The sequence below is a fragment of the Amia ocellicauda genome, chromosome 1 (genome assembly GCF_036373705.1).
Source record: "Amia ocellicauda isolate fAmiCal2 chromosome 1, fAmiCal2.hap1, whole genome shotgun sequence".
NCBI classification, from domain to species: Eukaryota; Metazoa; Chordata; class Actinopteri; order Amiiformes; family Amiidae; genus Amia; species Amia ocellicauda.
The window spans coordinates 39,814,736-39,827,488 of NC_089850.1; the positions used below are offsets into that span (position 1 = coordinate 39,814,736).

The following is a 12,753-nucleotide window of genomic DNA, read 5'->3' on the forward strand; positions in this document are numbered from 1 at the left end:
GTGTATCCTATTTTGTCCTTGATGGTGACATATATTAACATTGTATTGTAATTTCATAGTAAAATGTGGTTGTTTGTGTGAAGGCATTGACTTTCAGTAGTTTAACAATTTTAGTATGTTTTCAAAGCGTCCAGCTGAAGTTTTGCAAAGCAACTAATTGTTTTACCAACAGAGGGCACTACTCATCAACAGATCAATATTTCCAACAGGCTAGTCTTGCTGTCCCACTTGAAAGGCAAGTAGTTAAGTGTGTAGTTAAGAAAGTTATGAACAGATAAAGAAATACTAATACAATCATTATTTCAAGTTCTGAAGATGTTATGTTTTGTTTTGCTTGTTGAGTGTTTTGGACATGCAGCTTTGACTGCAGCTTTTTAATGTTAATAAATGTCTTATTATGAAGATGAACAAAAACATGATACGGCTGTTACTGCAAGGCTTTCTTCACTTTTTAAGAGCAGCGGAGTAACTTTCCACATTGTAATTTTTAAGATCAAGATATTAATCAAGTGTAGTAAACAGTGAACTTTTGTTTTTCATTGCCATACAAAACTTACCACAGTTCAGTATAATCTAAGAATAAGCAATATTAAAACACTTTGGGGGAACAAAATTCCAGCATAACAGCTAAATTAAATATTGAGTGACTTGTGTTAATATTTAGCCATTAACTCTCTACAACCAATAATACAGTTTTGGGTTTTCACTACTGAGTACTTATGCCAAGGTACTTATATATTGCTTACACAGAAACAACAACAAAAAAACCTTGACAATTATATACAAATGGTAAAGGGTGTGTCGCTGACATGTTAGGTACATATAGGTATAAGTGTTACTCTAACTTAATGTCAGGATCGGACTGTAGTATTTCCATGGCCAATCTGACATTGCTTGAACACATGTTGGGCTGACTTGCACATTGACTGCAATGCCATCAGCAGCCTGGCGTTCCCAGCAGGAGCAGAACACTGTAACCCAAGGTTTCCGTGCGACTCATCTGACCACCGAGGGAACGCAGCATAGCCTGTATTCCCTGTAACAGGCATCTCACACGATACCAATCCCTGAAAATGCACCTCCCACACTTTTGGAGACCATCCGCTACAGTCACTGTCAATCAGCAATTCTTGTTTAATTTTCCAAATGGGGGTAAGTTCATTTCAAGTAATTACAGTCATGTCATGTATGATCCATTAGTACAGCGTTACTACCCACAAAAACATAACAACTTTACAACTTAACATTCCCATAACATGTTTATTGTTTAAAACAAGACATTTAACCTGATGAAGCCCAGCTTTGAAAACTCATTATTCAGTTTTGTTCTATAACATTTTTGTTTTTTGTGTGTTTTCTTCATATGGTGGAACTGCAAAAGGAGTCTTTCAGCAGCTAGTCATAACATCGGCACTGTAAGATAAATCTGTGTAAATTGTGTTTAGCCTGTTGTGGTTAATGTAGACAGCCAAAACCAGATATGGTCAAGATGACAATGTTGTTTGGTTTCTTTCCTAATATATATTTAACAAGATACAATAAAAGATGGTCAAATATACCCAGAGATGTGAAAGAACAGAAACCAATATCTATCAACTTACATGACCAAAACTTGGTTTGTGATGTGATAAGGTTAAATTTGCTCCTGCATATTCTGTTCCAACCATAAGACCCTGAATGCCATGAATATCAGTGTTTCTGTTTGGTCAAAACTTGTAGTGTAGTCACATGCATTGCCTACATTCTTCACCTTTGTGGGTTTGTTGTGATGCACCTAAATAATATGTCATTATCATTATTATTGCATGAACTGAGATGTTAGTCAATCGTTATTTATTGCTTCTCATTGTAATATCTGGAACATATCAATACAATGAGGACAAGTGTTATTCTATATATCCACCATTTCCATTTATCTCACTGAAAATATATTGATTTTTTCTTTTTGTAAAGGAAAGCACCCTTGGACGATTTCACTTGACAGGAGGGTAATTTGAAGTTGCATTCTGTGATAACACAAATCCATATGTACATATGATAAAAGTTAAAGGGATTTTGTATTTTGTTTTATGAACTTTATTCTACAAAACAGACTGCAACACCAGAGTAAAATGATAACTCTGTCTCCAGGCAGCAATCCAACTGGAGCCTGCAAATCTTCAAAAAGGAAATGTCGCCTTTGGACTTGATCTTGTCCAGGTGTCTGCTCCGGATTTCAGTAAATGGAGCAAGTTTTCTCAAAGAGAAGTCAAATTTAAATCTGTACATTAAAGGGCAGAACTAGACCTCACATGAGGAGAAAGAAGAAAGGAGATTGAAGGGCTCTAAAACACCATCAATAGCGTCACTCTTGTCTGTACTGTGAACTGTGTACGTGACTGCTGAAACTCCAGTATGAACAATAGTCAGCGTTTTCTCAATGAAGTGGACGAGAAAGCTAGTGTCAGCTGCTCAAAAAATAAAACTGTTCGTAAATCACTAGCACTCAGATCAGCGAGCCACATTGTGCATCGCACATACAGGCCTCATTAACTGCTGGTTCTTTGAAGTCATGCCAGGAAAGGGGCTTGATCGTCCTTTTCTCGATAAGCTTCGGGAAACAAGAAAAGCAGAACCCAATGTTTTGGAGCCACAGCATTCTCAATTGAGGTTATTGTTCTCCTTGAATTCCACTTCATATTCTCTCTCAGATACAGAATTTGTTGTTGCTCGGTTATCGCTGACATGACCCTAGTACTATCATTTACAACCTTAATAAAATAGCAGCCCATTTGATATCTGTTTCCCTGATGGCAGGCCTTGTTGGTATTTTGAGCCAGGAAGCCCATCACATAAAAAATGACATTCATTTTCAGCAATGTTTTCTTTTCCTCCCTCCAAGTCTCTGTGCTTGAACTGCTAACCATCTCCTGAAGAGTTGATATGGCAATTCTTCCACCCCCTCCCGCAACCATCTCTATTTTTATCATCCATATGGAAACACTTTCAGATAATTTAGCATGTGTCAATATCAAAGACAGTATAATTTGACTTTTTTCTGCCTCATTCCCTGTTCTGTGTATAGGAATATGAATTATTTTCTCTCTACAATAGTAGGATATGCAGTTGGATACCACTGATATAAGCATGCCTCCGAGTACCTGAGCCAAACAGCCCGATCATATCTCCTACACCAAAATAGCTTAAAAATAAACTGCGTCTTTATAACAAAACCTATGCTGTGACTTGATATGAAGTATCTCATATGGCTTTAAACTGACTGCAGGATTTCAATAATTTGTGGGGTTGAAACAGATTTAAAATTTAAACTGATAACTGTAGAGGGGTATTTACATACAGCCTAAATATAGATATATCTAGATTTGACTTCTTTCAATGGAAGATATAGATATATCAAATGAGTAAAGTATGAGTGGCCGACACTGAAAAGGAAAGTGATAGTTCCAAAAATAGAATATGGAATTATAGGATTAGCCAATTAGCAGGCTCAGGTACATAATGGCCTTCTTACGGCATGTCCAGTCTTGAGAAAATGAGCAAACGAGAATGTAAACAAAGGCATGTTTTAATTTCCCATAGTACAATCTATTCTAAACGTCAACATTTGGAACATATGCTTTATACCACAGATTTTATTTTTTTCTTTCCCTTTTGTTGTAACACATACAGAACTCTCAATATAAAAATACAATTTTATATAGTTACATCAGATATAATCAGTTTAGGTAGTAAAAACAAAAACAAAACAAAAACCCAATGGTCCATGGTGTAGCCTATGGAAAGATTTTAAAGGATGTAATTCTCCGAGTCTGAAAAACTACTGCATAAAAATAGTTTTGGAATAACTCAATTTCACAAGATTCAAGAAACGTATTAATAAAACCTTTGAGAAACAACAACAGAATTAGAACTTGCATGCAGTTCCCTATATGCAAGTGTTTGGCGTTAACTGGATATTTCTTAAACAACAGATTATATAACAGTAACAGCCCTGGGAGGGTGAATCACAGTACTGGAACACCTGACCAGCAGAACTCCTTTTATTGGCCGGTGCCTGCAGGAAGTGTGGGATGTAAGAGTTAGCTAGTGAGTGAGTGAGACAGATAGTGAGTGAGTGAGTGAGTGAGAGAGAGAGTGAGAGAGTGAGTCAGTCAGTGAGTCAGTGAGTCAGTGAGTGGGTGGGTGAAAACAAGAACAACAGAACACCAGTAAAGCACTTTGCTTATAAACTTTTGGATACTGATTTGAACTATTTGCTATTTCTCTGTCTTTTGATTAGCTAAGTGTTTACAGAGGCACCTTTTTCCACTGTGTAGTTAAGATCAACAAGGAGCTAGGGTTCAGTTTTATTTTGTTTTCAGAACTGCACTGTAAATAATTCCTCATCTTTGCACCTTTGCTGTGTCTGCTCCCGAGGCCCTGCTTATTTCAAGAGCCCAGCACTGTAGCAACCCCCCACAGTGTTACCTTATACAAACCATTCCATAAGGCATAACTAGCATTTTTGAGTTGCAGAAAAGATTGCGTAGTGTATGGAAAGGCAAAGTAGTTCACTATGCAGAGGAATACAACGGCATTATTTCTGTGATACTGAATTTCTGTTATTTCATCCAAATCATGACTGGAAAGCAACCAAGTCATAGTAAGAGTGCAGGACCAGTTTGTCAGTGAAAGAACACTGATTTAAGCAGAAAATGAAAATAGTGAAAAAGTATGAAGGCGGACAAAGCCTGTCGTCAATTGCTCGTGAACTCAGTTTGACTACCTCAACAGTATAAACATACATGCTGGGCTGTACCATACACACATACATTCATTTACATAACCACACACACAAAAACACATACTGTACATATATACGTTTCAGACTTACGTAAGGCTTTCCGGAATGGAAGGATTGCGTAAGCAGGGCAGCATCTATATACACACACACGCACACACACAGTATATTAGTAGAGTACTAGTGTACATATTTTCTACAAGAATATTATTTTCATCAATAAAAAATAAGAAGGCTAGCATAAAATGTATGATGAAAATACTGGGTGAAATTGATCAAAATCATAATAAAGAAAGGAGACAACGACAACGAGGAGGAAACAACAAAGCATTAAAATGGAATTGGTAATAAAACCAAAATGTGTTTTCTTTGGCCCTTGACTGTGCACCCTGGAGCACAGCATACAGTCTTTTATTTACTGGAAAAATCTAAATAGTGAGGAATAATTAAGAACAAAAATACACACCAGAAGGCAGTACAAGTGGCAGCTTTAGTTTCCGTTAACATCCTTATTTCGTAAAATGAAAATCAATTTTCATTCATGAATCTAAAAATATTAGAACGTGTGGGTGTGAACTGAAATTCCTCCATCATTTAGCCTATTGAATTTCCCATTCCAGGAAGAAGTCCTCAAACCGTTGGGGAGGATTTGCTGTGTTATGGTGTTAATGAAATGCATATTTTGGGCAAAAGTAAATCTATACCACATTCAGACCTTTCTAATAATTCCTTGTTGTCTTGATATGTAAACGACACAGTGACAATTTTCTGGTAGTTCTGATTGCATGTTATTAAGTCAGAATACATAGGGAAGTAATAAGTATGTCACATAACAATACAAGAAACATAAATGTTTTAGGGTTTAACTACTGGTACATAGTCTACTCTTTTAGGGTGTAACCAATAACACATACAGTACAAACTGTGCTGCCATTTGATGTAGATCCTGTTTTCCTTATTTATATTCTGTACTAAAAAAAGCAGTTACATCTAATTTGTTCTATTCATTGCTGGATTCATTTTTTCCATTTGAAAAATAATCTGTTCTCAAACCATTGAAATACCATCAACACTATTGTCAATGGAGAGACTGGCATCATTGGCAATGGTCTAATGAAATTAAAATGTATTGGTAAGAGAAAGACATTATAACTATCCAGAAACCCTCTAATCATTATAATTAACTAATGCTAAACCACTGGCTACTGAAAGAAAAGTAAAAAGAATTACAGACAAACTGATATTTCTCAGGGAAGCAAATGCATAAATGCCATGGGCATAAATAAGTGTGTGGCATTTTCTACTTGTAATCTCCTTTTTCTATGCTGTTTCTCACAGATAACCAGCATCTTTTGTGACAGTGTTGATGATCATTTTAGTTAATTATTGTTGGTAGCTGTCTGATGTCTGTTCATTAAGGGATGCAGGTAACTCCAGCATCCTCCACATGCCCACAGTTGGTCTTTCCCCAGCCAGAAAAATTGCACTCTTGGATGGTGTCTTCTGTTCCTGCACAAGCAACATCATCCATCCATATAAGGTCAGAACCTGCAAGACACAACACATTTGAAGCACGTAAAAAAAATGTACAATGTTGATGAACTACACTTTTCTACAACTCCCTCCTGTTGACTTGCTCATAGGAAACCTTAAGATGTTTTCTTAATTATTAATATTATTATTTTGACATATTACTAAGTAATTATGGCAAGTGGAATCAAATTGCGGATGTGTGATTGGTATAATAATGTATACATTGTTTTTCTGTCTCTATATATAAATATATAAAAAACTAAATAAAATGTGAGAAAGTACAAGGGGGCGAATATTTCCTATAGGCACTATGTGTGTGTGAGCAAAAAAGAGTAATTCTTGTAATAGTTTTATAATTATTATCATTGTAAGTGATTTGAGAATCTCATGTATCCCAGACTAGGAAGAAAGTTGCAATTATCTACACTGGAAGATTTGTAAAGTCCTAATATGAAACAGAAATTTGGCATTGTCCCTAAAGGATCAAATGTCTAGCTCGGCACCAGAGCGCAGACGATTGGAAGTGAGCTTTGTGCTCTGTTGTTTCACTGTCTTGCAAAAGCACCAAACAAAAAAGGCCAAGTGCCATCAGAGGACTTCTGCCTAGGAGATTAATCTTGAAGTGGGAGTTTTTTGCAATATTAACTCAATTTAAAACAGATTTTGCTTGCTTACAGAACTCCAGAGGGTTTAGTTTTTCAGCTAATTCATACAAGACTGAACTAGTTTAAAATGCATTTAAAAATATTCAAAGCATCACCATCTCAACATAGCTGTGCATCTATTCATGGCTTTTCATCAAACCTCCACACTGAAAACACTGCCTAATAAACAGTACTGGTTCCACAAAATAGACATGCTGGAACATCGTGAACTGTAGCAATTGTAATTTGCACACACACACACACACACACACACACACACACACACACACACCCCAGATTAGCGATATATTTACAGTAGGTTTTCTGTAAACAATTTATGATTTTAAACGCTTCCAGAATATCAGAATTTCCATATGCTGCAATGAATGATTCCCAAGCTGGGCTGTCATGCAGTCTCCTTCTTTCCTCCATTTTCCTGGGATTTCCAAGGAAATAGGAAGGACAAGAAATCATATTCTCCCATTTGAATCCATATAATTTGGAAAATGGAAGAGAGGACATGAGCAATCATGCACAACTACAGACAGTGTTATCATTAATTCAAAAACAAAAACAAAACATGACAGTCACTCAAGGTGGTTTACCAGTCTCTGATAACGGATTAAATCAAAACTTTGAACCACCCACTAATAGAAAACTACAGAATTGTACATAGTTGCGCTCCATTTTTAGTAAGATGCCCCTTTCGTCTAATCATAAATGTAAATGCTATGATGTACAGGTTTGTTGTTTGCTAGTTTGAACTGAAACCATATTTGTATGGGTCAAGCTTGAATGTTTGTTGTTGCCAAGGGTTGGAGTTGGTTCAGACCTGAAATGTGTAACCTACTAGAGTAATAAGATTGTATTTTCCATATCTCTCTTTGTGGCACAGCAAATAGCTAGGCTAATCTAAAACAAAGGACTGATTTATGGCATTTAAAGAGTTAAATCATGAGAAAAAAAAAATCTCCTCTGGTGTGTTTGGTTTTCATTAGTGCTGCTTTTCTTTGTTATTTATTGGATAAATCTCTCAGGGATTCAGCATTTATTTTCCTTTTGCTATGATTTTATCTATACAATGTTATTTATTTTTATATTTTAAGTAGCTCAATGGCCTGCAACTAGGAAAACTAGATCCTGAACAAACCCAAGCTGATTGTTTTACGATTTAAAGATGCATGATTATCTTTGTTTAATTTAATTTAATTCTAGTAAGTGAAATCTGCTTCCAAGCAAACTAACACGACATGTCCAATACGGTTCTGAGATTCCCATCAAGATAAGTGTCTCTGGGTCTAAAGGGATGCTTATCGCTTACTGGGATGTTATATTTATTTATTTATTCTATTAACACATACAGTGATTTAAGATATCACATACAAAAAATATCTGAACATCCAAATCTAAGAGATAGACAGTGAAGGAGGTATGACCCTTTCAACTGCGTGGAATTCTGAGAGAAATTAGGGGGAAAGACCAATAGGAAAACTATTTACAAAACATCTTCTGTGGGATTCAAAGTCTTTTAAAACATCTTAAAGAATTCAACACAGAACCCGGCTGGTCACAAGTCACCTTCACTCTTCTACTCTGGCGAGCTTGTGAGGCTGGCTCCTCCTACCTACTTGTAATATTCAACAAGCTAATGGGAGCAGAGGGCATCAGTGTCACACCTGTTGAGCTGTTGGTCAGTATGATGACAAATTAAACATGTTGAGGTCACTGGCCATCTGCATATTTCACACAAAGGCCAGACTGTGAGTATAATACAGCAAGTGGATAAACTTAGGGGGTAGCATGGTGGCACAGTGGCACAGTGGTCCTGGGTTTGAGTCCCAGCTTGGGGTGCCTGTCTTGTGTGGAGTTTGCATGTTCTCCCTGTGTCTGCATGGGTTTTCCCCCAGGCACTCTGGTTTCCTCTCACTGCCCAGGTTAGATTAATTGGCTGTGATATATTGCTGTGTGTGTGTTAACTAGCAATGGCCTCACATCCTGTCCTGGGTGCATTCCTGTCTTGTACCCTATGCCTGCTGGGATTGGCTCTGGCTTCCCTGCAATGGATGGATGTATAAATTTAAGGGCCAGGATTAGGCTTCAGGCAGATCCTGTAAATAATTTCCCATTGTACAGAGTGCAGCTTATTTACTTTGCTGTACCGATCCAGGTATAGATGGTATTTAGCACACACACAAAATGAGTATTCTGTGAAGATGTTTGTCTTTATGTTTGTTATTGTTTTCATTGATGTCGATAGGTCAACTGGGGATCTAATTGTGTTAAAATCTGTATAATGAGATGAGATGCCTGTGGCCATTGAATCTGTGGTACAATACATATTGCTATTTGATTAACTTTTGAACAATTTCCTGACATGAAAGATTGAGATCTAAATGATGTATAGATGATTTTTAACATTCATTCAGTGTTGGTAGAGTGCTTTATTAAGCAACAAAAGCACACGGTGACCAGGGCTTTTCAAAATGTACAGCCAGTTACTGTTTTATTTGGATTGGAAGAGACCATGGCTACAGCAATGACTACAGCTCCAGCTCCAGAATATATCTAAAAAAATACAAAACAGGAGGTTTCCAGGACTTAGAAGCTGGCTCCAATTACACAACACACCCCTCTCTCAAAAAACTGACTGGAGGCCAAGCTGAGACATTTATGTTACTGAAAAGAAGAGACGAACAGTGTCACTCAGAGCTCCTTTTAAATATGAAAAGATTCTGAATGAGAGCAAAATGTAAAAAATAAAAGTAGTATTATATAAATGGTTGGAGAAGGCCTGCAAAAAACATCACATGACATGTCCAAATACTTTCTGTTTTCGGGCATATACTAGTGGTCAAAATTATGGGGTTGCCTGAAAACTTGCTGGAATACAACTGAAAGAACTGTAGAATGAACTACCAATTAAAAGGAGCATTTATCAATCGTCTCAAAATAATTGAAATGCAAATATTTATCATTACAATATTCTTGTGTTCATGCAATCTCAGGTGCACAGACCCCAGACGTTCTGTCACACACCCACACCACTGGTACTTTTACTTTTAGTCCAAAGCATCTCCCACGGCACATTTATACTCGTCTCACAGTTTCTTTATTTGGTTTTAACTCTTCTGTCAGGGGTTAATACCAATTGACCATTGAATCATTTTATAAACCCCTTGTCCTTCTTTTTGATGACGTAAACCCCACCACTGGGTTACAATGTTATGACCACATAATTTTGACCACCATAATAGATCACAAGTGAATTAAAGTCAGATTATTCTATCAATTCAATGCGCTTCCCTTCGGCTGCCTTATTGTAATGTTAAGCTTTGGATGCTTCTGCTTCTTGAGGAACAATATGTTAGAGAATTCAAGACACTAATTAAAGTCTGTAATGTCTTTCTATGATGGATTTCACATTAAATTGCTAGTATGCATAATGTGTCTGATACAGAGACAGAATCTCTATCGAATAGAATGAATAGAATACATTGTGTGCCATAATATTGTATGTAGTGATGTTTTCTTTGTACCAATCAAAAATAGCCAAAATTATAGTTCCTGTAAGGGGCCTCCAAGTTACAATATCTGGAACTTGTCTACAAGCAGATTGCTGAACACATTTCAGCAGGAAGGGTGTGGGTTATGCCAGAAGAAATTGTTTAGGCCTGTTTAATCTCTTTGGTTACATAAAATCAAACCTTTAAAAACAGAGAACAGGAAAAACACCTAAATAACAGACCAGATCAGATACACATGAAAGAGAAAAGTTTATCCTTATAAGACTAGTTCATGTCAGATTTTCATTCATATTTCACTTTCTACTTCATTTTTTCCAGTGGGGACACAGAGGAAGTGTTGTCAAGAAGCAAATTAAGGAGAGTGTAGGCACTGTGCCCTGAACCCTGAGACCACTGGCATACCTCCTCTGCAGATATCATAGAGGTCAACCTGGCAAAAACAAGCAAAGAGGAAACAACAACAACAGAAACCCATTCCAACCCAACCTTTGATCCTGCTCATGTTCAAGTGGCGTACATCCCACTACACCTCTACATCTTTACATGCACTGCAGCAGTCAGAATAGGCTTTAAGTGTCTACGCAAGGTATTATTTAAGAATAACACGTCCAAAACAAACTAAATATATGAAATCCTAATTTTAACAAAACCGCAATACAGGTAGTAGGAGTCTGTTTCCATGGCCTGTGAGAGAATCCAGATAAATTATAAATACAATTAAACTAACTGGAAACAAACTGATAGGAATAATGCATGCCAGATGCACAGTTTGCAATAGAAATAAATCTCAAGGAAACATGACTACAGCCCATAAAGCATCATACAAAAAACAGATTTATAACAGTGGGTTAATTGCCCTGTGCACAGTCAGCTGTTTCCATCAGACTCAAAATATGTGTGGAAAGCAGTGATGAATCCAGAGCTCCAAGCATGATATTTCTTGACCCTTATTAGTGCACTGCCAATAATAACCCAGATTTGAGCTGTGAGTTTACTTTGATTCATTACACAGTAACGAATCAGTAACCAGTGGGAAATGTGCACTGCCACACTGGCTTTATCTGACCTGTTGATGTCTTTCTGCTAAACATTTATGCACAAAATGCTTTCTTCCACAATCAAGTTCCTTAAAGGCAAATGCCCCAGCTAGACCCACAACTGATAACTGGAGTGACGCCAGGTCTAGAGCAGAACACCAGCATTGAGCTCCAGTGGACCAAAACAAACAGGCAAACAAAGATGCAGAATTATGGAAAGAGCACAAAAAGGAAATGTGCAATAGGAAATGGGAAACAATCCTTTATCTTAATTACACATATTTGTGCTGGCCAGATTTTTGATATGCTTCATTGTAACCAGCATACAAATACCAAGATGGCTCACCATATCAAGAACTCCACACCCCTTTTGGTAAAAAACGTGTTTATTAGTGTAGCCAGCATGGATTGAGCACGTAATGGACCAGCTGATTTTCATGCCCCATAAATGCAGAGATGTTGTTCAAGCAAAGAAAAAAGCAAGAACAAAGTCTATTTGACTTTACAAGGGATGTCATATTGGGTGCCAGAATGGCTGGTTTTGTTTTTGCATCCTTAAAAAAACCTTCAACAATCTATAAGAGCCATGATTCAACAGTAAAAATAAGCACTTTGGACTAGAAGGATTTTTTTCTGCCAATGACTGATGGGAATAGAGTGAAAAGTAAATGTATGCCAAAGTTGTCAGGCTGTGAATCAGCTAAACAAATTCTTTATGTTACGTAGTCTAAGTCATGCCAAGTCATTTCAAGTCCCTAAATAAGTCCCGTTACTGCAGTGAAGGGCTGCCTAATTGAATATTCACATGGAATGGAAGGTGGACTGTTCTTTGTGCATTATAGATAAGTAGAGCAAACCATCCAGGAAGTCAGTAAGAAGAGGCTCTTGACAATGTTTCGCCATTACATACTGGCTGGAAAGCATTTCATTTATAGAGACGCTGAGTTTTGGAAAGCTGGCAGGTTCCCAGGGTTTCAAAATGCCTGTAGCTGTTAAGTGTGTGGTTACAAAGGTTTGGAGAACGTTCTGTGCAGCACGCTTCACTTGGTTCAGCATGCAGGTCGTGTGGATATGCAGCAGTTGTATACCTTCACATATTGTGAGTCATTGCCAGTTATTAATTTAATGCTCTGCTTTTTTATTTGTTTCCTCTTAATGCAGAACACATTCCACGTGTGCAACGGGGCTCATCATGTGCATGAGCTTGTTACAGGTGACGTAACCCCTCTATGAAA

At 37.2% G+C, this 12,753-nt stretch overlaps 1 protein-coding gene across 1 annotated transcript in view; it reads right to left on the reverse strand.

Annotated features, from left to right (window-relative positions):
• Positions 1 to 3,549: 3,549 nt before the first annotated feature.
• scara5 (scavenger receptor class A, member 5 (putative)) overlaps positions 3,550 to 12,753 on the reverse strand; it is a 50,350-nt gene continuing 41,146 nt past the window's right edge. Inside the window, exon 9 of the mRNA XM_066704586.1 lies at positions 3,550 to 6,328. Coding sequence (XP_066560683.1) covers positions 6,195 to 6,328 — 134 coding nt within the window. The 3' untranslated portion in view covers positions 3,550 to 6,194. The remainder of the gene's footprint in view (positions 6,329 to 12,753) is intronic.